The sequence below is a fragment of the Andrographis paniculata genome, unplaced genomic scaffold (genome assembly GCF_009805555.1).
Source record: "Andrographis paniculata isolate CXL003 unplaced genomic scaffold, ASM980555v1 Contig50END, whole genome shotgun sequence".
Taxonomy (NCBI): Eukaryota; Viridiplantae; Streptophyta; class Magnoliopsida; order Lamiales; family Acanthaceae; genus Andrographis; species Andrographis paniculata.
In genome coordinates, this window is record NW_026137585.1 from 288065 (window position 1) to 311066 (window position 23002).

The following is a 23002-nucleotide window of genomic DNA, read 5'->3' on the forward strand; positions in this document are numbered from 1 at the left end:
CACTATTTGCCGGTTGTCGCCTATGCCATATTTATCGGCCGGCATCATCCTTGTAGCCTCAGCAACGACATCTCGACTGTGACACTGTAAAAACAAGTTATATATGATAAAAAGAAAGATAATTGAAATGCATTTGAAATCCATAAAAAATGATATGATATGATTTGCCTCCAAGAATGAGAATTGATAAGAGGGTCAAGTTCAAAACATACATACATGATCTACTTCTATATATATATATAGAGAGAGAGATGCATATGAATGGGTCCATTTCTTTCTTTGACGGATTTTTCAAAGGTTTGTTTGTTTTCGGTTTTTAGATAAAATCACAAATATTTAATTTATATAATTTTCAATAAAATACAAAGTATATTTGTTTGGGGTTTAAATAGGAAGATTTTGCATTTGAATTTTTGTCTGGTGTGATATATATAAATAGATATTAATGCACGTGATATTTAAAATATATATATATATTTTTGTGTATAATATAAAATATATTAATTTTTTAGGAAAAAAAAATGAATGAATAGTAAAAGAAATTTTAAAAAACCCAAAGAAACACATTAAAGAAAGACCGAAAGAGTACCAAATAACTTATGAATTGTTGGGATGTAATTGTAATTGTAATTGTAAAGTTATGTTTGTCGTGATTGGGAAACTAAATTAAATTAGATATGATTCGAAACGGACAAAGAATGGTGTTATTGAACACGTAGGTAGGAGTGGTTGTTAGTGAATATCTATAATATTATATCCATCCTTTTTATTTTATTTCTTTGTAAATTGTAATTGTCGGATTATCACCTCAAAGTAAAGTTGTTGCCTGTCTACTCATCCACTCTTGTCCGATAAAAATTTATAGCAAAATTTGCGTCAATGTTTTTGTTATTTAAAAATTATACAGTATTTTATGTGATTTATATTATTGCAATAAATTTCGAAACGCTTAAATTTAATTATCTCCATCATTGAAAAGTAAGTTCATTTACTTTCTACACGAGTTTTAATATGATATTTTTTTATAATAAAATAATTAAAATAATATAATTTTTTGCTGAGAGTGAAAGAGATTTTTTTTTTTTTTTTTTTTTTTTTTTTTAACAGAGATTAAGAACGAATGGTTTAATTAGGTGTATATATCATCGTAAAGAATTTTTGTTAAAAAAATAATATTGAAATCAGCACACATAAAGCATTAATCTTTTGATGATCATTTATAGAAAGAAACGAGAAGATGCATCGGTCCCTAAAGCCGCCATCTTATTTTAAAATATCAAGGGTTTATTTTTATAGACCTTTTTCTTTTTTAGTATTTACATTTTGATTTAAATAATGAATTGATATTTGTTTGTTTTGCGAAAACAAATCTAACATATTTTTTTAAAAAACTAATTAATATATATTACACATATTTATTATTTTTATACTATTTATATAAACAAAAATATCCCTTTAAAAATTTTTACAAAACAAACAAATCTTGAAAAATAAAAGATTAATACAATGACAAACTTTTAAATTATAGTATAAATATATGGGACGTTTATATACTGAATCTATAAATATTTATTTAATGTGAACAAAAAAAAAAAGTGTTTTAACATTCCTGAATCCTAATTATTAAATGATTTTGAATATAATATTAATGTGATTTTATTTATCCTATACCCCCTTGAGTCTTGGGGTATTCGTCTTTTGCTTAGAATCCCACTCCAAGACTTTTCACAAGATTTCCATAAAGCATTACACGACAAGAACACACAGAACCACAATAGTTATTTTTATTTGTTGTGTTTTATTCTTATTCTTATTATTATAAATGGCATAAATAGATTGTATGAATTAGAGGAAGATGATCTGATTAATTATTTAAAAATTTGTTGGAGATGATCTGACTAATTAGAGGGATTGAAGATCTGAAGAGATAATAATATGCAGCCTGGGTTGGGTGTACGGCGTCAAAGAACACATACTTATTGGCATCTGCGCAGACCCCAACTGCTATATTGCATGCATTTCCATACTCTGTGTATCCAGTCCCACAGCACCCTTTGTTCACTTCCACAAACCCTATTCATTCATTCAATCATTAAATATATATTTATCCATAATAACACTTCAAATAATATACTTAGTAACTAATTAATTTAAGAAAATAAATGTATTTTTAATTACATATGTGCATCGCGGGCCTTGCCTTGTATCCAAATTAAATAAATATACAAATAGTCGTGGAATATTTGTAAATATGTATAATATTGAAAAATATAAATTAAGTTCACAATTTTTTTTGGTTATAAATAAAATTTGTATACATAAATTTAATAATAATAATAATAATAATAATAATGGGCTGGGCTTACCGTATTTGATGGGGTGATGAACCCAATCCAACATAGGGGTATATGTGTCAAAATAATAAACTTTGGATCCATTCCCAATCCCGCTCCTCAAACCTACCAAACGCTCCAGCGCCAATCGATTGAAATCCCGCGCGATGGACAGCACCGATTCCACGCATCGCCGTTCCGGAGAGGACCGAATCGTGATGGCCGACGGCGCGCATCCCAAGGCGCTCAGACCGCTGAACACGATCGTTCGAGCGCCAGCCTCCATTAGCTCCTGTGTTTGTGTATGAAGAAGAACGAACTTGTTTGAGTAGCGACGGCGTCGTCACAGGTGAAATTAATTCAATATTGTATGGAATGGAATTCGAATATACCTACCTCTATGAATTGTTGAGCGTGTTGCACGAGGAAGTTGACGTAGCCGGAGATAGTGTACTGTTGCCGTCGGATCGGTCTTATGCCGAAGTATGTGTGGAAGAGATCGTTTGAGCCGGTGCTGATTAGGAATGCGGCGTTGTTGACGACTTTTTCGGTTTGCTGTTCTCCGATTTTGAGAGATAGCCTTGCTTTGAAATTTTTGAAACATTCCAGTTGTTTTCGCAGTGTAAGCACATTCTGCAATTGATTATCAGGAAATGTGAAATGAATTATTCTATTCTATTCATCAGATTGAGGAAAATTAGGCAGAGTGAAGAAGACGGGAGGCGTACTTGATTTGAACCAGTAGTCGGATCGAATCCTGAGCCGGCGGAAGCAAAGCTAACGCCCGTCGCCATATCCTCCAGGCGCACCGTTGGATCTAAATACGCCGGTACGAACTCCTTTATCTTCAAATACGACACTGTCTCACCAACAGGTACGCATCAATAGGTTACCAATCCACAGGAAAATATTACAATTCATTATTCCTTTATGCACACTACGGGAACATGTTTGCAACTTACCTATAAAGTCTGTGACGAGTCTGCCATTGCTGAACCTTCCGGTAGGGATGTGGAACGGAAAATCTTTTCCGTACGGCGGAAAGTTGCTCCGCGTGGAGGTTTTGATGTAGTCATTGTTGCCGGGATCGACAGTGGAATCTCCGAACACATAAAGCCCGGTCAGCGGCAACTTGCTTGCTTGTCGAGCTCCGGCAGTCGTCGTCGCCGGCGACGATATTAACAGAAGAAAACTGGTGAGTCTGAAAAGGAGGTTAAAACGACGTCGCATACAACTCATCCTTCTCCTCAGTTGCAAATCCCACAGCAACATCGAGGTAGAAGGGCCATTTATAAATAAGAACACATATTAATTAGTTAATTAATTAATTAATTTGTGTCATTGATTTCATGTATGCAAAATTCATAAAGTTTTGAGGGCTAGATATTGCTAGGTGGGCACGAATTTGCATGAACATTACATTCCAAAATTTCACGCCCCTTCGACGTAGGGCGTTTTTCTTTAGGTTTGGGTTTGACTTTGAATGATTTAATTTAGATTTTATATTTAAATAATATGATATGATATTTTAGCATAAATATATTTTACGATAAAATAATTTCACAAGAAAGAATTAATATCTTTGATTTATGATATTAGTATCTTAGGATTTAATATATCCCAATATTAGTCAATTAAACTAAAAACAAATATTTAAATCAAATAAAATATCAGCATCCAAAATAGCACGATGTAACTGCAATCTTATTTCGAAAGCACCAAACCAACATGTTTTGAAAAACCAATCAGATTCTTCCACGTCACCGTCAAAACCGTCTTCGAATATATTAATATATTTCCCCACTAAGATTACGTATTTCAAACTTTCCATCCTCCCAACGGCTGAGCTGAGGTCTATAAATATAACCCTTTGCATTCACTACTCTACGACATAAACGAAGAATGGATTCTTTCGCCGCCGCCACGTGTCTCAGCCGTCCCTTCTTTTTCCGGCCATCGTCGTCTCCCAGACAGCATGCGTTTTCTTCTAAGTTAGTAATGACAACGCCAAAGAGAGTACAAGATAGATCAATCCTGTCCTTAGAATTAAACAACCATGGCCATCTGTTGTCCTATAACTCCAATCATAAAACCCGATCCATGAAGACGACAATGGAAACAAAGCAAGGAAAGAAGAAGAAAAAATCGATCAAGAAAACACAGTTGGAATTGTTGGAGAGGCTGTCCGATGACTCCTTCGCTGATTCTACCCATCCAAATTTGACGATCCTGGTATGCAATCTCATTGTTTGATTGAGTGTAGTTTGAAATTAATTTGAAATGAATATATAAGAATGATATGATTTTGTGCCTCTTACAAAACAAAGCTATAATTTTCTAATTAGTATTTGTATTGTCTGTCTAATATAATAAATACTTTTACAATTTATAATATATTACTACCTTTGTCCGTCTCAAATAAAGTACAACATTTTTTGGGCATGAGTTTTTAGGTGGGTAGTATTAATTAAGATAATTTATAAATTAAGTGACGTGGTTGGGAGATAAATGTATATTTTATTTTTTTATTGAAGCAATGCGATGGGATAAAGTGTGAAGTAGAGATTAAATATAATTAATTATTTTGTATTTTGAAAATGTTGTATGCTGTTTGGAACATGCCAATGGGACGGAGGGAGTACATAAATTTAATGTTACACAATACTAATATAAACATTTTTTTTTATTTTTATTACAAATTAATATAATATTAATATTTTCAAAATTTTACACGTACAAAGAGCAAATGATAATTTGTTGCAGAGCAGAGATAGTAATTAATTTTGATATATTATAATTAAAAAGTACTCCGATATATTAATATACTACTATTAATTACGTTAATGAGTACATGAAAAATTATTGGCCGGTGCATGACTTAATTAAATGAAATCAGCATGGTTTGTTTTGAATTATTAATTATAATGTAGTCAGGCATATACAATAATACAGTAGAGACTATTATCATCTATTTTAAGTGCTTGGACAAGGGATAATCAGTATAAGCCCTAATCAAAATTATAACTGTTGTCCATAATTAAAAATAATTAGTCCCACATACATTCCATTAATTGTAGATTAACTTAACCTAAAGTATATGGGGCTAACACTCGATTTTAATTAATTATCCATGAGTAGGAACATGAAACTTTGTCCAAGAGACTTGAGAAACCACAGTTGGAATCTCTATGCTCATATTCAAGCGACAGCGCATGCAAACCACGAAACAGAGTCGAGGTTTGTATGGGCGGGAAATGCCGTAAATCGGGAGCTGAGGCATTGCTGCACAAGTTTCAGGAGGCGGCGGCCACTGAAGGTGACACACTAGTCGTTTCAACTTGCAAGTGTATGGGAAGGTGTCGCGATGCTCCTAATGTCAGAACATCCAAAGGTTCTAATGTCAACACTCTTTGCAGCCGCGTTAACGTGAAAGATGTCGACAAAATTGTCCACAACTTCTAGGCCAGCATTTACTTATTGATCATCCAATATCTATAGAGGAGGAGAGGAACCACATAATTCACTACTGTAATCTTTTGTTTATAGAATAAAAATATTAATTCTCATTTTCTGCTTTTCTTTTTTCTATAGTTGTATTATCTAAAGTTACTTTTATCTAATTTCTTTTGTACCAAATGCAACCTAAAGTTTATGGCATGAACCTAAAGATTAAATCTAAGAAAGAAAAAACAGCTTTATTGTCTCACTGACCCTACCTTTCAATGGAGAAGTAAATAGAACAAAATTGCATCTGTTCATGTTTTGTTTTATGGAATGGAAAGAATCTCAGGAAAGTTTACAGAAGATTCATATAAAACTAAAGCTGAACTATTCTATACCACATGTTTTTTAAAGCAAATGTCCTTGACCCCATGTACTAAAGCTTATTTGGTCCAAAATCTGACATACAGATAGGAACCAATCAATTGTCGATTAAAGTTGCTTCAGCTTAAATCAAAAGAAACGACTCATTAATGTTTTCAAACGTAATTTCAGTACCATGCAGTTTTTTTTTTTTTTTTTCACCTTAAATATGAAACTATATAACAGAAGCATTGTGTGAATAAGCTCAAATCCAAAATACTAAAAACCTGGTTGTGTTTGTATGTGGGATTGTGATCGGGTTTTCCTATTTAGAACTTTTTTTCACCAAAAAGAAATATCAAAACAAACATATTTTTTTATTATTATACTCTCTCCATTTCATTTACCATATCCATATTTTTTTTCGTTAATGTCTGTCTCACTTTAATTTTTTTAAACAAAAACACAAATCTCATTTATAATTTTTTTTTTTAAAAAAAAAATTAATTAGGCTAAACACTAATGATCAAGACTTACATAATAATCTAATGGATTATTAGAGTTGAGCAATCCCCATTCAAATCCAAAATACCTAAATACCTAATCAAGCTAAAAAATCCTAAATCCTAACAAACTTGCGCCTATGGCCACTCCACAATTTGTAAGAAACGTAAGATTGCTTTCTGTTTGCAGCATACTCAACCCAAGTCAAGTCAACTCAGCTCAGCTTAAGCTTCAATTAATAATTCGATAATGGCACTTCCTTCCTTATAAGCAAAAGATTTCGAAGCTCAGGCATATAAGCAACCGAATTGTTGTTCATCTTCAATGGAAATATTTGTGTAAACTGAAGAAATGATGTTTCAGAAAGAATACCTTGACCTCGTTTTGGTTCCTGGCGGCCTTTTCATCATGTTTACGTATCACCTAATCCTCCTCTACCGATGCCTCCAGCTTCCGCACACCACTGTAATTGGATTCGAGAACATCGACAAGCAAATTTGGGTGGAGAAAATTATGCAGGTTTGGATTTAAGATTTAAATGTCTATTCCTTCAATTTCTGTCTTCTCCATACACTGATTGATGAGGCGATGGCTGCTATCGTTTGATTTCCGTCAGTCTGAAAACAGAGACGTGAAAACGGCGCTGGATGTCATTTCGTCGAACATATCGGCGGCAACGTTCTTAGCGTCGGTGTCTCTGACTCTGAGCGCGCTGATCGGCGCGTGGATAGCCAACAACTCCAACATTTTCCAGAGCGAGCTGATCTACGGCGACACTCGAGCCTCAACCATGTCGATCAAGTACATAACTCTCCTTATTTGCTTCCTCCTCGCATTTTCCTGCTTCGTCCAGTCCTCCAGGTGCTTCATCCACGCCAATTACCTCATCAGCACCCCCGACAGCGACATCTCCACCGAATACGTGGCATTGGCGGTCATTCGGGGCGGCGATTTCTGGTCGATCGGACTCCGAGCGCTCTACTTCGCCACCGCGTTGTTGCTCTGGTTTTTCGGTCCGATTCCGATGTTCGCCACGTCCGTTGCTATGGTGATGCTCCTCTATTATCAGGACAGAGACACCGCTTCCATGAAGAAGATCCGATCGCGAAATGTAAAACAATTTGAAGTTCATCACACCGAGTGATCGTCGCTAAATCCTTCGAGGCGGAAATGTGAACTTCATCTTCAGCCATGAATGTGTACAGTAGTCCATTTAACTAACCGCCATTTCTATTTGGGCCCCAAAACGGATTTCAAGCCCGATAGTGAAAGCCCGTAAAGTAAAATTCTTAAATCTATGTTGGGACAAAAATGTATTTTTATTTTTTTAAAAAAAGGTAGGGATTGAAGGTCACGTGGTGAACTGTACGAGAGGAGCACATAAATGCGAAGAGCATGCACGATGAGGGTGGAGATTGGCAGCGTCTTATCCACCGTACGATCAGATACGCACAGAAATCGAGGGTAAATATCCACCGCCTATTTTCCTTAACCGACACTCTCACTAGACCCACCCACCCCGCGAAAATGATCGCGAACGAGCGATCATCGGACGCTCGACGGTCCCCCACGCCGGCCAGATCTGGGCCGTTAAAACCGGGGACGGGACCCACAGATCGAGCGGCTCCCATCCTCCCGGGGAAGTAAATATGTAATTGACGTGACAGGAAGGAAGGAAGGATGGAAGGAAAGAGTACGATAAAGAAAGAAGGAGAGGTGAGGTGAGGTGGGTGGCGGTGGTGGGCCGCCGCTGGCAGATATGGCAGAAATTTAAATAAATAAATAAATATATATATATAAAGGGTTTGGTTCAGTGAGTGTAAAGGCCCGCGAAAAAGTCGAGGGGCTCTTCTGACTCTCTGCGCAATCCCTAAATAAGCCAAAAGCTAAAAAGTCGAACACCCCCCTCCCCCCTCTACCCTCTCTTTTCTTTTTCTTTTCTGAATTCTGCCATTTTCTCAAAAAAAAAAAATTTATAGTATTTTCATTTTAATTTTTATCTATTCATTTTAATATTAAATTATTATTATTATTATTTGTTAATATATAATTTTATATATAAATGTAAAAATATATTATCGTTAATTAAGTATTTAATATTATTATCTTGGGGCGTCAGTGTCATATATGGTTATTGGGGGACCAGATTCATGTCTTTAATTATCTACTTTCCAAAATACCTTTTTCAGACTTGTTTCTAAACGCTCTGTCTCCATCAATGTTTCCCCTTCCAAAAAATTTCAATTTTATGCATTGCATGTGTTTGTGTGTGCCTTGCTCATTTTTCTAACACAATAATGTCAATTACAACTACATTAATGTGTGTATATGTCATCTTGATTACTTTCATTAATATTTCTATTAGTTAAAATATCAAATTCAACATTTTGTAGTTATCGGATTAATTAATTGAATTAAAAACATGTGGGGGCAATGCAAAGCAAAATGAACCCAAAAACATGGGACCATATCACTATGCCCATGTGGTGCTAAAATACACAAAACCCTTTAATTAATCTAACAAAAAAATAATTAAATTCGTTTTCCCCTACCCAATATTAGGAGAATGAAATCGTGACATATAGTATATGTTTAGGTAATTGTCTTCAGTATTTATTGATTTTTTTTCCAAACAAATGGATTTAACCTAACTTTTTGTTTTAGTATTTATTTAATTACTAAAAATAGAGGCTGGATTTAGAGAAGGGACACAGCGGAGATTTGGTGATTTGGGAGAGGACAGAAAAGACATCCCCCCGTATATAAAGGGAGTTTCTTTTCTTTTCTTTTTTCTTTTATGTTTAAATTATTAAATAAATAAATTATTATATTTTGAGAGTTTAATTATTTTCCTTAGGTCATCTCCTTTCTCAGAAACGGTCAAACTGTGCAACAGTCCAATCATATCATCATCAACCGTATGGTAGATAGGTATAGATAGATATATATAGAGAGAGAGAGAGAGAGGAGGAGGAGATGTATGTATATGTGTGTACGTATATGCTGGCTGGATGTGCACATAATCTAGTGCTCTAGTCTCTGTTGCAGGAAGAGGTAGGTGTTCGGTGTTCCTCCATCAAGTGCTGCGCTTGGCAGTTGCTGCAGTTTCTGCAGAGATGCTGTGTGTGTGGTAATACTGTGTGGATAGATGTATGTATTTTTAGTGTAATTATTGCTGTGTTATTATATTGTGGATACATGGAGTGTGTGTTGGAGGATAAGGCTTGGCTATGAGTTTTAGTGAGAGAAAGTAATGAAGTTAGTGCGGTGGTGCTGATTTAAGAAGGTATATGTGGTTACAGTTGAATCGAGGAGGAGAAGTAGAGGCTGGAGCGGCTGAATTTCCGTTTCTGTGCGGATTTGTTGGCGATTTGGTTAGTTAGGGCTAAAGTATGACGAGCGGACTCATCGATTTGAATACGGTTGAAAATGAAGAGGAAACGCCGTCGCCTTCAGGTTCTCCGTCATCGACGGCGGTCTACGGCAACCTGCAAGCATCGTCCTCGACGGCGGTGAGCATGGAGCTGTGGCACGCCTGCGCGGGGCCATTGATTTCACTCCCGAAGAAAGGGAGTGCAGTTGTGTACTGTCCTCAAGGACACTTGGAACAGCTGCCGGAACACCCACCCATAGTTTATGATCTCCCTCCTCACGTTTTTTGCCGCGTTATTGACGTTAACCTCCATGTAGTTAGTGAATCACTCCTCGTCTCGATTTTTCACCTCTCTTTCTCTGTATGCAAAATTTAACGAATGTTTTTGAATATTTTATCATTAGGCCGACGCAGCAAACGATGAAGTTTATGCACAAGTTTCCTTGATTCCGGACCAGCAGGTACAGCCAAATTCAGATTCTCAAACCATTTTTATGCGCTGTTCGTGAAATTGCTGCAAAAACTGCTTGTATCTTCATTTTTATATTGTAACTAGAAATTTTAGCAACTTGTGACATGATTGGTCGTACGATCTAAATAAAGCTCTTCGTCTTTGCTAATTTCTCTACTGGGACACTCTTTCCTTTTACCCGAATGAAATTTCTTGTCTAACACGAGTAATTTTTACCTTTTGGGTTAAGTATACATAAATCTTATGGATATAGGCAAAAAAGATGAATATTACCTTCCGTGGTTCTACATAAATGTTAGCTCTCTTGATTGAATTCCTTTATTGTGGTAAACTAGTTAATGGTGTTCCTTTCTTTGGTAAAATAACCTAACTAAAAACAAAATAATAACCGCGGTAGACCATATTTGATATCATTTCTATTATGCAGATTGAACAAAGATGGAGGGAAGGTGTAATTGAAGTTGAGGACGACAGTGAAGACACTGAAGCTATTGAAAAGCCTTTGACACAGCATATGTTTTGCAAAACTCTCACTGCATCCGATACAAGCACCCATGGGGGATTTTCTGTTCCTCGACGGGCTGCTGAGGATTGCTTCCCTCCGCTGGTAGCTAGCTACAATGATATAAAATCTTCCTTTTTTTCCTGTCCAATGAATTCATCCTAATCTGACGTACTTTCCATGATGTCATTGCCATTAGGACTACAAACAACAGAGACCTTCTCAGGAGCTTGTGGCTGCCGATTTGCATGGTAGCAAGTGGAAATTCCGACACATCTACAGAGGTGAAACTACGCGTGGATGGCATTTTAGTTTTTACATAATATGATGGGCATTGTTGATTTGTTGTTGTAGTTATGAGTTCAATAGCATAGATAATTTAATTTGATTCAGTGCACTTGTGGAGCAGGTCAGCCTCGGAGGCATCTACTGACTACCGGGTGGAGTGCATTTGTCAATAAGAAGAAGCTTGTTCCTGGAGATGCAGTGCTCTTTCTGAGGTTGACACATTACATTGATAAAACTTGACTTCAACATCTTTACTTTTTTCGTCTCCGTTTATATCAGTCTTTTGCAGAGGTAGTGATGGAGAGCTCAGACTTGGGATTCGTCGTGCTTCGCTTGTTAAAAGTGATGGTAATTCCTGCAGCCAATTGTTCAATGCTAGCTGCATTGTTGCTCTAGTGAATGCTATATCCATGCAAAAGACATTTACCCTTAGTTATAATCCAAGGTATTATTTCTGATCTGCTATTACAACAGTTGAGGATTCTAGTGAAATTAAGTATTATGAAAATCTTAGAAACATGGAGTGAATTAAGAAGATGGATAACATTATAGCAACTTTGGATCATTTGCTGCATTATGCATTTGCATTGAGCTGGACTAGCATTTTTATCCCCAGCTGTTATAAAATATTGGGCCGGCACGTTGTCCTGTGTTCTTTTGTGTACACCTATTCTGCATTGATGTTTAACCAGAAGACATTGCCGCGACTTCGAGATGGCACTTTAAGCTTCTAAACAATTTGTCTTCTACTGCTAATTTGCTAAGAGTTGGTGTTACTTTATTTTTCTCAATGCGTCTGGATCAATATTTTTGTTGAACCTCTGTGTCGTTACTCTTTATGCTTCGCGTTGTGTATTTTTTAATTTTTTTTTTCTCAACCATGTTGTTAAGTTCTTTGACTATCAACTACATTTCTTGATTGATGCCTGCTCAATTTGAGCAAGTTTTGCAGGGTTCGCTCGTTTGACATAATTGTTCCTTACCATAAGTTCTGCAAGAGCCTTGCACACCGTTTTTCATCTGGAATGCGGTTCAAAATCCGTTCTGAACGAGAAGATTCATCGGAAAGGAGGTTGTTTACTGCACCTTCTAGATTTCTTTTTAATGTACAAAGCAAGAAAAATTTAATCTTGTACTGGCTGATGCAGTGGACTTATTATCGGAGTTAACAATGTGGATTCTGGAAGATGGCCTAACTCAAAATGGAAATGCTTGTTGGTAAGTAATCAACTATAGCTCCACAGCAACAATGAATTCGTTGCACAAACTCACTCAAATGAGCAATTCATGACCTTTGAAATTTGAATGCTTTTTCGTATTTTGTATGTGAAGATCAACTTAAATTTGCAGGTGAGATGGGATGATATGGAGGCCCACTGCATTAGTAGGGTGTCCCCTTGGGAGATCGAACCTTGTGCATTGCTACCCGGTTCTAGCAGTGCAGCTGTTCCCGGCACCAAAAGAAGCCGGGACGGTTTTCTTGCAACAAATCCAGACTTTCAAGCCCCCAGAGGTTACCATTATACTCCAATTTTCCTAAACCTTTCTGTCTATGGAACCTACTAAGCTCTCTTGGTTATTATTAATGCAGATGAGAGTGAAATTCCAGACTTTGGGGGACCTTCAAGGTTCCAGAAGGTCTTGCAAGGTCAAGAAGTATTCCGGTTCGCCCCACCGTATCCCAAACCACAACTCCCCTCCCATCATCCATCCACCATAACTCCAATCCCTTGTCTCAATGGCTCCACAATTCGTCCACTAGGTAACAACATCAGATATTCTGGCCACACATCCTTCAAAACAAGCTTGCTCGCCGAACCATTCCGACTCCCCAAAGTCTTGAAAAGCCAACCAAACCTAGCAATCCTCCCACACAAAAGATGCCCCTTCATGATCAATGGACTCATCGAGGTACCAAATCACAGATTGACCTCATCCTCCCCCACCCAAAACCACAATCAAGGTCCATTCCATGCTTCTCAAAGGAAATCCACGTCTTCTGATCCGATCAATGAAGATCGCTTTCATGAAAATGCACAAGCCAAAGACTCCGAGGACGAGCAAAGAAGCCACACAGGGTTTGCCAATGTTCTTAATACCAAACCACTATTTATCGACAAACACAATTTTGTTGCAGTTTGCAACAAGACTTGCAGGCTCTTTGGATTTCCGATCGGGGGCGAGGGAATTACTGCTGCTGCAACTACAAGCAATAAGGGGAGAAACAATCCTGCTGGATCACAGCCTACCTATAATCAGCCCTTTCCATGAAATAACCAAGGTAATGCTTTTACCACTTTCTACTACATCTTACGTGCATTAATTCTGTTATTGATATGTTTCCTTGATGTTCTACTCTGTAATGTTAATACTTTTTTTATGCTTGTTTAGCAATTTCTTGTCTGAATCACCTCAAATATTTTGATTAATTAATTTCCAGGTATGTATTACGAAATTTGCTCCATAAGTTTGTTGTTATTAGCAAATATTGTTTATTGTTGAAGGTAGATTATAATACTACTCCATCTGTATTAAATTGTGTGCTAGTTTTCGTTCCAGCGTTACTTATTAGGTACTTTGGTTTGGGAAGTTTTAAGGATTTCACTGTTTATTGAATTTTTTTCTCGCAAAAAAAAATATTAGTCTAGTATTTATTTTTTTTACTCTCTCCGTCCCATGTAATATGGGTATATTACTGTAGACATGAGAATTTATAGGTAAATTATAATTAGTAAGTAATTAAGAAGTATATTAATAAAAATAATTATTATTTAACAAAAATAATTATAGATTAATATTAAAATAAGTAAATAGTTTAATTAAAATTAAAAAAATTATAAAATTTAAAATTTAAAATGCGATTAAAGTGTATAATTATATTTTCAAAAATAGAAATGATAAGTTACGTGGGACGAACGAAAATAAAAAATAGAGACAAATTATGTGGGTATTATTTATACCCAATATTGTTAGGTGTGTAAGAAAAGATTGGTAAATAGTGTGGAATTTTTAAAATTTTAGTGTGTGGAAGGATGTGACCAAAAGCATTGGTAGTGGGGCCCCCTGAGGCCGAGTCTGATTATCATGGCAAAAGCCGTGTAAATACTGCCTGCCTACTTTCTTGCTGTTAACACATTTTCTTGTCTGCTCTATAGTGAAATTTCCCATGATTTTGGGCTGCGTTTTCTTTCCACCTTGCATTGCTTTTCTTTGCTTTCTTCTGGACCACACCCAAAACCAAAACTAAACAGTTTAAACCTCAATTTCCACCAGTGCCACGTCATCATTTAATTCCTATCTTATGAAATTAAATGTAGTGGCTTGTCACACAAATTATTCTTTATTTCGCTTGATATGGGGTGGGATGAGGTCATCCCATATCTTGAGCAGATTTCTTGTTCTTATCTTAAGTACTGTATGCATGTATTATTTGGTGGCACATCTCTTTCTTAAGGTAAAATTAATTTAATATTCGATTTTTAAGTGATGATTACGGGCCTGTGTTTTAATATTTGAATTTAAATTAGTGGGAATAATAGTAGTAACGTTCATACCAATATAAATAGGTTTTAGATTGCATTTTTCGACTGAATTTAATTTGATTATTTTTTGTAATATACTTTTCTGTCCAGGGATGTTTGCATCTTTTGCTTGTTGCGGTTCTTTAAGTAGTAGTATAAATTTGATAATTTTTGGCATCTGTTCCCTTGTTTTTTTTCTTTTTTTTTTTTCAGAATGATTTAATAATTTTTTTTAGAAGTATAAAAGAGAGAAAATTGTAGGGAAATACTACCTTCTTAATCAGTAAATAATTAAGAATGTATCAGTGAAAATAATTATCCGATAATATAAATTATTATAAATTAAGATAAAAATAACTAATTAGTTTAATTAAAATTAAAAAAAAAATAAAATTAGAAAGTTTAAACTTAGATTAAAGTGCGTAATTATTATGTGGGAACGGCAACGTAGACATGGTACGTAGGACGGAGTGAGTAATAAAAATACAAAATAATTTAGGATATCTATTTTTTTTATTTTAATTTGTTCTATAATAAATTATTTTTTTTATTTGGTAAAATTATTAATTCAAAAATACTTAATAAATATAAATTAATTTAATTAAATTTATATTATATAACATTATATATTTACTCAAAATTTCTTTAGTTTATCTCTTCTATCAATAAATAAATATTTTTATTTATAATTTTAAAATTATTAATAATATTATTTATAAAAAACAATAAAATGATATAGTGATCTTTTATTATTAATTAAGCATTAATGTATCATTTAGAATTTTAGGATGAGATGAAAAAAATATTGAAATAGAAATAAAAGTAAAAAAAAAATTAAGATGGAATGACCAAATGATTATGAAATAAAGAATATATATTTAATTTAATAATTTGTTAACAAAAGTTGATTAATAGTGTAAGATATTGGTTTGTTTGGTCAGTATTGTCTCATCAAACTATTGATTATTTTTATTTATTCAAATATTATTTCGTACCTATCCTTGATCTGCTAAATGTAACTATATTATAGTTTTTTCTATTTTCTATTTTAATTTAAATACTATTTTTACTATTTTTTTTATCATATTTAAAAATATTTATTTTTTATTTTAATAAAATAAATATATGTTTTTTAATTTTTATTTAAATTATAAAAATATTATTACATATATTTATTTTATATATAAAGTTGAAAGATAAAAATATTAATTTTTTTTACACGGTAAAAATGTCAAAAAATTTTAAATAATTTTATTAATTAATAAAATATTATTATTTATTAATTTACTAAAAAAAATTTAAAAGTAGATTTGAATGTGAGTAATAAAAATTTACTTGTTAAATACATGGAGTAGTACAGTATTTCTTAAAAAAATTTCTGGTACAACCAAACACGGCCCTTAATTATTTTAAAGAAAGAGACACCCTAAACTCTACGTCATCCGGAGCAAGTAATGACAAAACTATTAAGCCGTCATTGAAACGACGTCGTCTGCTTGGAAATTGCCGCCTGCCTGTTGGGGCCCACCGCACAAAACGGTGACGTACCGACACGTCCTCCATAGCTACCGTGACGTACAACATTACATCACAGGCGTTGACGTTAGAATCTACCCCACCACAATCCCCATTTTGCCCCTCAGCCCCCCCGCTATAACTATCCCCCAAACCCTCACAATTTATTCTCCCCCTCCTCTTTCACCCCCAAATTAAAAACCAAATCCCTAACAATGCAACAGGCTCTGCCCTACCGGAATTTCCTCCCCGCCGTCATCGGAAACTCGCCGACGGCGACAAGTTCCTCCACCGGCGGCGTGGCGGCGATCAGCGACGCAGCAAGCGTGAAGAAATTGGTGGAGGAGAATGCTGTGGCGGTGTTCGCGCGGCGGGGATGCTGTATGTGCCACGTCGTCAAGCTGCTCCTCCACGGCCACGGCGTTAGTCCGGCGATCTTCGACGTCGATGATCAGAATGAAGGCGATGTCGCCGATGAGTTGTCGAAAATCATCGGCGCGTCGGGGAACTCCGCCGCGCCGAAATTCCCTGCGGTATTCGTCGGCGGCGAATTGTTTGGTGGACTGGAGGATATTATGGGCGCTCATATTTCCGGCGAGTTGGTTCCCCGGCTGAGGGAAGCTAGGGCTCTGTGGCTTTGACTCAGTCCAATTTTTGTTTTCATTTTATTATATTTTGATGTAATTTCGGAATTGGGAGGCTTTACTAGATTAAATTACGGTGGATTAAATTTTATTTTGTAAATTATTATAGCAGCTGATCACTCTTTTCTCTTTTGTTAGCGTTTAAATATATATATATATATTTAGACTGTTTGTTTGGGGTTTAAATTTTAAATAGTAAAAAAAAATTAATTTTTTGTTTTGTATTTTAAACTTGAAGTATTTTGTCAATAATATAAAGCATAAAAGAATTCTAAGTAATATAGAAAGTAAAATATGTATCAAATTGTTAATTATACTTCCATTGTACATTCTTTTGATCAATTAAGAATTTTAAGAAAAATAGTTAAAAATATAAATTATTATTTTTTGAGTAAAAAAATAATTAAAAAAATGATATTTTTATACTAAAAAATATGAATAAATTTAAAATAAGTTTTTTAAAGAGAAAAAAGAAAAGTAAAAATATATTTGAATGTGAGAGAGTGTATATATATATTATGTATATTAAGTGAATATGCATATATATTTTATATTTATTAATAATATTAATTGAAAACGTGTCAAAAATGAATATACTTATACAAATATGGGCATGTTTGTGTTTGTTTTATTAGATAATTTAAAATGATATTTTTTTTTATGTAAAATATAAAAAAATAGATAAAGAGTATAAAAATAATTAAAAGAAAATTGATATATTAATATTTTTGATATATATTGTTGAAAGAACACACACCTTCAATTTTTTGATACTTTGATTACATAGCATTGATTGAGAATAACACCAGTTGTGTAGCTTTTAGGATCTTCATCTGTCTAGAGAAGTGATGTTGATTTTTATAGTCGAATTTTAATTTGATATTTTAATATAAATTTAATTTTTAGTATTATTATTATTTTTTTTTTTTATCTAAAAGGTATATACTACTAATTTTTTTATTGTTTTCTTTAAATATATATAAAATAAATTTGATCATAATTATAAAAATGTATTTTTAATGTATATTTACTTGAATCACTTTGCATACAAAAATACCCTAAAAATGGAAAATAATAATAATAATGAAATGATATAAATCCCATTAAAAATAAAAAAAAATAAAAAAAATAAATTCACACCTCATAACAAAATTTGATCTACATAATTTCAATCAAATTATGTTTATTTTATAAAATATATTATTTAACTAAAAACTTAAATTCAATATGTATGTTTATTAGTAACCATGGCGTCATGGTGTCGATCGGGATTTTAACTTTTAACTAAATTAAGTAATTGACCACATTAAAAATCACAAATTTTAAAAATTCAATATTTTAAAGCATCATTAATTGATAATATTCTATTATGGTTAATAATTGAATTAGAAAGTAAAAGTAATTTAGCCAAATTGAAAATGATGAGATACGAAAAGGGACAAATAAATAAAATAAACAAAGATCCGTAGAGCCAGCGAGGTTCGCATGGATTATTATAATATTGTCTTTATTCTTAGCGTGAGGCCATCCCCACCTCGTGGATTTACATTTTATTTTATTTTATTTTTTATTATAATCAATTTATTTTACATATTGGTTGTTGCTTCCATTAATTATAATTAATTAATATAATGTCATATATATCGACTGCACATTAATTATAAATTTTCAAATACAAAATAGTATATAGTAACTTAATATATATATATAACAAATAAACTAAAAATATATGACATATAATTCACACACTACATATTATAAATAATATAACATAGTATAGATATTAAATAAAACAAACAATATACCCTAACAATGTTAGAGTTTATTCTTTTGTAATTTCATAATGAAATTAACATTGTTTACTTATATCTACTATTTACAGTTAATAAAAATAAATTATTCACTCATAAAATCAATTATTTAAAACAATATATTATTTTTTATATTACAAATATAAAAAAATATATATATTTTGTTAAATCTGTTTATTTTGTAAGATTGTGTTTTTTTTTTTCTTTAAATTAGTACAGGGAACTCTATATAGAATAAAAAAAATAATAAATGTGTATAGTACTTTAATTTTTTTAGAAAAAAAATATTGAAAGAACAAAGCATTTGTCTTTCTCTTAAAATTGTGTTGGTGTATTTCTCTTTTTTTTTTTTCCAAAATTGTTTTTCATAACAATATTCTTATTTCATTATTAGGTAAAAATATACACTCTCTCCCTCTCATTTCAAATTATTATTTTTATCGGTTCTACTTGAAAGTATCTATTTTAGAAAAATTAATTATATATTAATATTAAAATAATTTTATTTTTTATTTTAAATTACAAACCTACAATTATTTTATAAATAAAATATTATTATTTTTTAATTTAATATAAAGATCCTTGGAAAGAGTAATTTCTTTTATATATATAAAATAATAATAGTAAAAAAAATCAATCAAAATTGACACCTTAAAATTCATTTCAAAAAATTTAAACATTTTATTTCTACGGAAACAATCATTTATAAATAAAATGAGAGAATAAGTAAAAATAGTTTGAATTTTAAATTTAAATTAACGACAATTTAATTCACAGTTTATTATAAACATATTTTATTCTGATAAAAATATTATATTAAAATAGTACTATTTAAATCAAACTAAATTCACGAAAACAATATTTGGAATTTTGTTTTAAATATGTTTATAATTATTAGTATTTTTTAATTCATAACCTATTCCCGCTTAATTTGCCTCCCGCCAAATTCTCCACTCTGATTTCCTCACTCGTCGTTCAAACGGCGTCGTACAGTTTCCATCGGCGGAGCCGAAGCTCTGGACGAGTATTCTTCTCCACGGCAATCGCTGATATATTTTTAGCAAAAATTGTAATTTAATTAACTAATGGCTATAGTTTTTCATTTACGGTTGAGGAACGATTATCTACAAACTGGCGATTGCAGTTATGGTTTGATGAATGTGATATTGTTTTGCTGTGTTTTGTATTATGATGATTATTATTATTATTTCCAAACATGAATTAAAATTGTGATACAAATTTTGATAATATTCTGAACAATAGTGCCTGCTCCTCCATCAATGCTCTGATTCTTTCCCTTCCATTGAATTTTGGATTGTGCATTGATTCCAATACAGTTTTGCCTTTATCGATATTCTTCTGCTCTTCATGCAAAAAGAACACAATCATGATCACCTATTTACCCTAAATTATAACTTGTTTTGACAATTCAGGCGCATCAGGATCATTTAATTTCACAAACGGTGACTGCAAGTTTCTCCTATTGGCATTTTTTCAGTAGCTATATGGAAGCTATTATTGTGGTGCCACTGAAGGTACATTTTTTGTCATTGTTATCTTAATGCTTTAGGATGTTGAAAATACTTTTATAAAGTGATTTCAACATACAAATTAGTTGGAGTTCAGAAGCATTCTCTATTGTTGAATAGAAATATAAATATATAAACTATGGTTACACACATATCTCACATTACATATTCAATTCATATGTTCTAAGAATTAAGCACCTTTGGTTCACTATTTAGCATATATATATCTTGAGGTTGCAAAACTCAATTCAGTACATTATTCAACAAGATCCTGAAGTTCAACTAACATTCAAAATCATAGAACCTATTACCAATTATTTTGTTCTTGATCAATATGGACCATCAAAATCTGAATTGAGGGGTGATTGATAAATTCCATATACGATTTCACATATGCATTGAATATGGAACAGATAGGGCTCATGATCTTTCACTGAGTGCCATGAATGCCATTAGGTTATTAACATGTTCTGTATTCCTATCACTTTGAGGAATTCAATAAATGGGGTGGGGGTGTGTGGTGAGGAAGCCCTATAGAGATGACTAAGACACACGCTTTATGGGTTACATTTATTGCAGGATGAGGAGATGAGTTGGAGTAGGAAATTAGATGATGACAGACAAAAAATTGTCCTTTCAGAATTCAACCATAGGAAGATTGTCTGCTTGTCTGCATAATAATGCGTGTAAATGGTTAATGGAGGGAGGGAGGGACCTCTGCCTTGCTGCATTCAATACCTGCCAGTATAGAGATTCTTTCCTCTCTTCTTCCTCTTTCTCCTCTCCCCTTCAATCAGGTGTTTGCACTGGATGGATATCCCTTGTTTTGATCTTCTTGAGAAAAATTTAGAATAGGATTAGTGAGGGCAACAAGACAGTTTTTTTCTTATATTATTTATGTATAGTTGGTTTCTCATTAATTAAAATTTTCTTACACTATAATTACTGCCCTGTTTACCATGACCCTCAAACTTCTTCGTTCTGTCCTTCCAACTGCCTGCCCAAACTCTCATTAACACGCCATAAAAACACATTCAAACAACCCTCTATAAATAATACCTGCAAAACTCCATGACAATCCTAACCATCAATGGCTTTCTCACTCCACCTCTTCTCTGTCATCTTCCTTCTTCCATTCTTGGCATTAGCCCAAACAAGAAACCCCCAATTCTTCAGCAAAGTCCCACCCACCACCACCAACCAGCTTCCAAATTTCTTCCCTGACAATAACAATGGCTATGGCCTTTACAGCCAAGAGAAGCTCCCTCAATCAGCAATGGCTACCCCTGAACCTTCTGATCAAACCATACTGCCCAGTGACTTCAACCCTGTGGCTCATCTCATTAAGACAGAGGACTTGACCCCACCCCAAACACCCACCCGCCACCCTATCACACAAGAATCTAATTATTACAATGGTAAGAACTTAAATTTGTAGTCATTAAATGTTTTCATGCTGTTTTGGATTCTTGAATGAATTTTACATGTGAAATGTGCTTTAAAATCCTAATGTTCTATTTTTTTCACTTGAAAATCAATCGAGGCCTTCATTTCTTTCTATTTTGTAAATGTTTGTGTTTGTGGTTTTCGTTTCTATAATTTAAAGTTTTGTATGCACTGATTATGATCTCAGGTGGTGGCGCCGCCATCAACCGCCGGCAGGAAGGGGTTGCCGACGAACTTTACTTAAGCAATGGCGGTGGTTTTAGGCCTGAGGGTATGAGTGATACGAGGTTTATGGAAAATGGGATGTACTTTTATGATGTTAGAAATGATAGGTATAGCCACGATCATCCGTACGAGAGGATTGGCCATGGAGCAAGAAATGAGTACAACAACAACAATTTAGATGAATTTAATGGTGATACTTATGAATTTGGCAGACAGAATCAGAAACAAGACAAATTTGAGACTGATGATGGCACTACAGTTCCTTAATTTCTGTTAAGGTTATCCAAATTAATAAATAACTTTTGTTTGAATTGCATGGTTTGCCTTAATGTTACTTCCGTTATCGGAATTTACCCAAAACCTACTCAAAGTAATGACTACATATTTCCACGTTATAAAAATAATAATAATAAAAAAAATATATGGTGTAGTTTGTATTAATTTTTTATGAGTATCTGTAAAAGTATTATTATTTTTAATTTATATTCAAAATAAAAACTAAAATTAAGACAATTCTAAAATAATTTACTTCATTTCACTTATTCAGTTATGATTTTTCCGTAGTTTTATTGGGCCTATGCATTGGAAAAAGGCTGAAAATTGGGTATTAACTATATAAATTTTTCTAAAATTTCTCTTAACCATATTAAATACAGTATATTTTATTTTATTATTTTCGTTTGTTTTAATTAAAATATTGATTTTTAAGTAAAAAATATTCTTATAAAAGTATCTTAGTATTATAACTCTTACGAAAATATATTTTTTCTTTATACTAGGCAAAAATATCAAAAATTAAACCATAATTTCTAATTAATAAAAGATTTTCTTATTCTACAAACAAAAAATACTAAAACTTAAAATATCATATCAAATATATATTTATTAAAATTATGTGATTTTTAAAATCTAAAAAATATAAAATAATATAACGTAATTTTTTTTCTGAAAAAAATATAATACAATTTTTATAAAAATTCATTTAAAATGAGCCTACTTTATATTTTTTAGATTATGGTCTAAAATTTCAAACTA

General features: G+C 32.9%; 5 protein-coding genes across 12 annotated transcripts; 4 read left to right on the top strand and 1 right to left on the bottom strand.

The window, feature by feature from the left end:
• Window positions 1–1864: 1864 nt before the first annotated feature.
• On the bottom strand, window positions 1865–3605 carry LOC127253193 (GDSL esterase/lipase At5g45960-like). The gene is made up of 5 exons (XM_051277642.1): window positions 3296–3605; window positions 3062–3192; window positions 2730–2966; window positions 2367–2625; window positions 1865–2073 (listed from the first exon to the last, which is right to left on the bottom strand). The coding sequence occupies exons 1-5, from the start codon at window positions 3603–3605 to the stop codon at window positions 1865–1867; spliced, it is 1146 nt and encodes a 381-aa protein (XP_051133599.1).
• A 3186-nt stretch (window positions 3606–6791) lies between these two features.
• Window positions 6792–7785, top strand: LOC127253309 (uncharacterized). Its single transcript, XM_051277833.1, has 2 exons — window positions 6792–7160; window positions 7258–7785. The coding sequence occupies exons 1-2, from the start codon at window positions 6993–6995 to the stop codon at window positions 7783–7785; spliced, it is 696 nt and encodes a 231-aa protein (XP_051133790.1). The 5' UTR covers window positions 6792–6992.
• Window positions 7786–9554: 1769 nt separating this feature from the next.
• On the top strand, window positions 9555–15196 carry LOC127253308 (auxin response factor 3-like). 8 transcript variants are annotated; one of them, XM_051277827.1, is made up of 12 exons: window positions 9555–9572; window positions 9690–9771; window positions 9944–10330; window positions 10419–10475; window positions 10914–11093; window positions 11188–11272; window positions 11398–11488; window positions 11566–11721; window positions 12217–12348; window positions 12425–12494; window positions 12627–12789; window positions 12868–15196. In XM_051277827.1, exons 3-12 carry the CDS (start codon window positions 10034–10036, stop codon window positions 13545–13547), a joined length of 1911 nt encoding a protein of 636 aa, XP_051133784.1. In that variant the 5' UTR covers window positions 9555–9572; window positions 9690–9771; window positions 9944–10033; the 3' UTR covers window positions 13548–15196. The 8 variants fall into 8 exon arrangements, with proteins under 8 accessions (XP_051133784.1, XP_051133785.1, XP_051133782.1 ...); XM_051277828.1 differs by having other exon boundaries at window positions 9556–9572; window positions 9690–9791; XM_051277825.1 differs by lacking the exon at window positions 9555–9572 and having other exon boundaries at window positions 9606–9791.
• A 1039-nt stretch (window positions 15197–16235) lies between these two features.
• Window positions 16236–17142, top strand: LOC127253171 (glutaredoxin-C9-like). The gene has a single exon (XM_051277617.1). It carries the CDS (start codon window positions 16528–16530, stop codon window positions 16951–16953), a length of 426 nt encoding a protein of 141 aa, XP_051133574.1. The 5' UTR covers window positions 16236–16527; the 3' UTR covers window positions 16954–17142.
• Window positions 17143–21384: 4242 nt separating this feature from the next.
• Window positions 21385–22278, top strand: LOC127253392 (protein E6-like). Its single transcript, XM_051277964.1, has 2 exons — window positions 21385–21714; window positions 21930–22278. The coding sequence occupies exons 1-2, from the start codon at window positions 21387–21389 to the stop codon at window positions 22232–22234; spliced, it is 633 nt and encodes a 210-aa protein (XP_051133921.1). The 5' UTR covers window positions 21385–21386; the 3' UTR covers window positions 22235–22278.
• The last annotated feature ends 724 nt before the right edge of the window (window positions 22279–23002 follow it).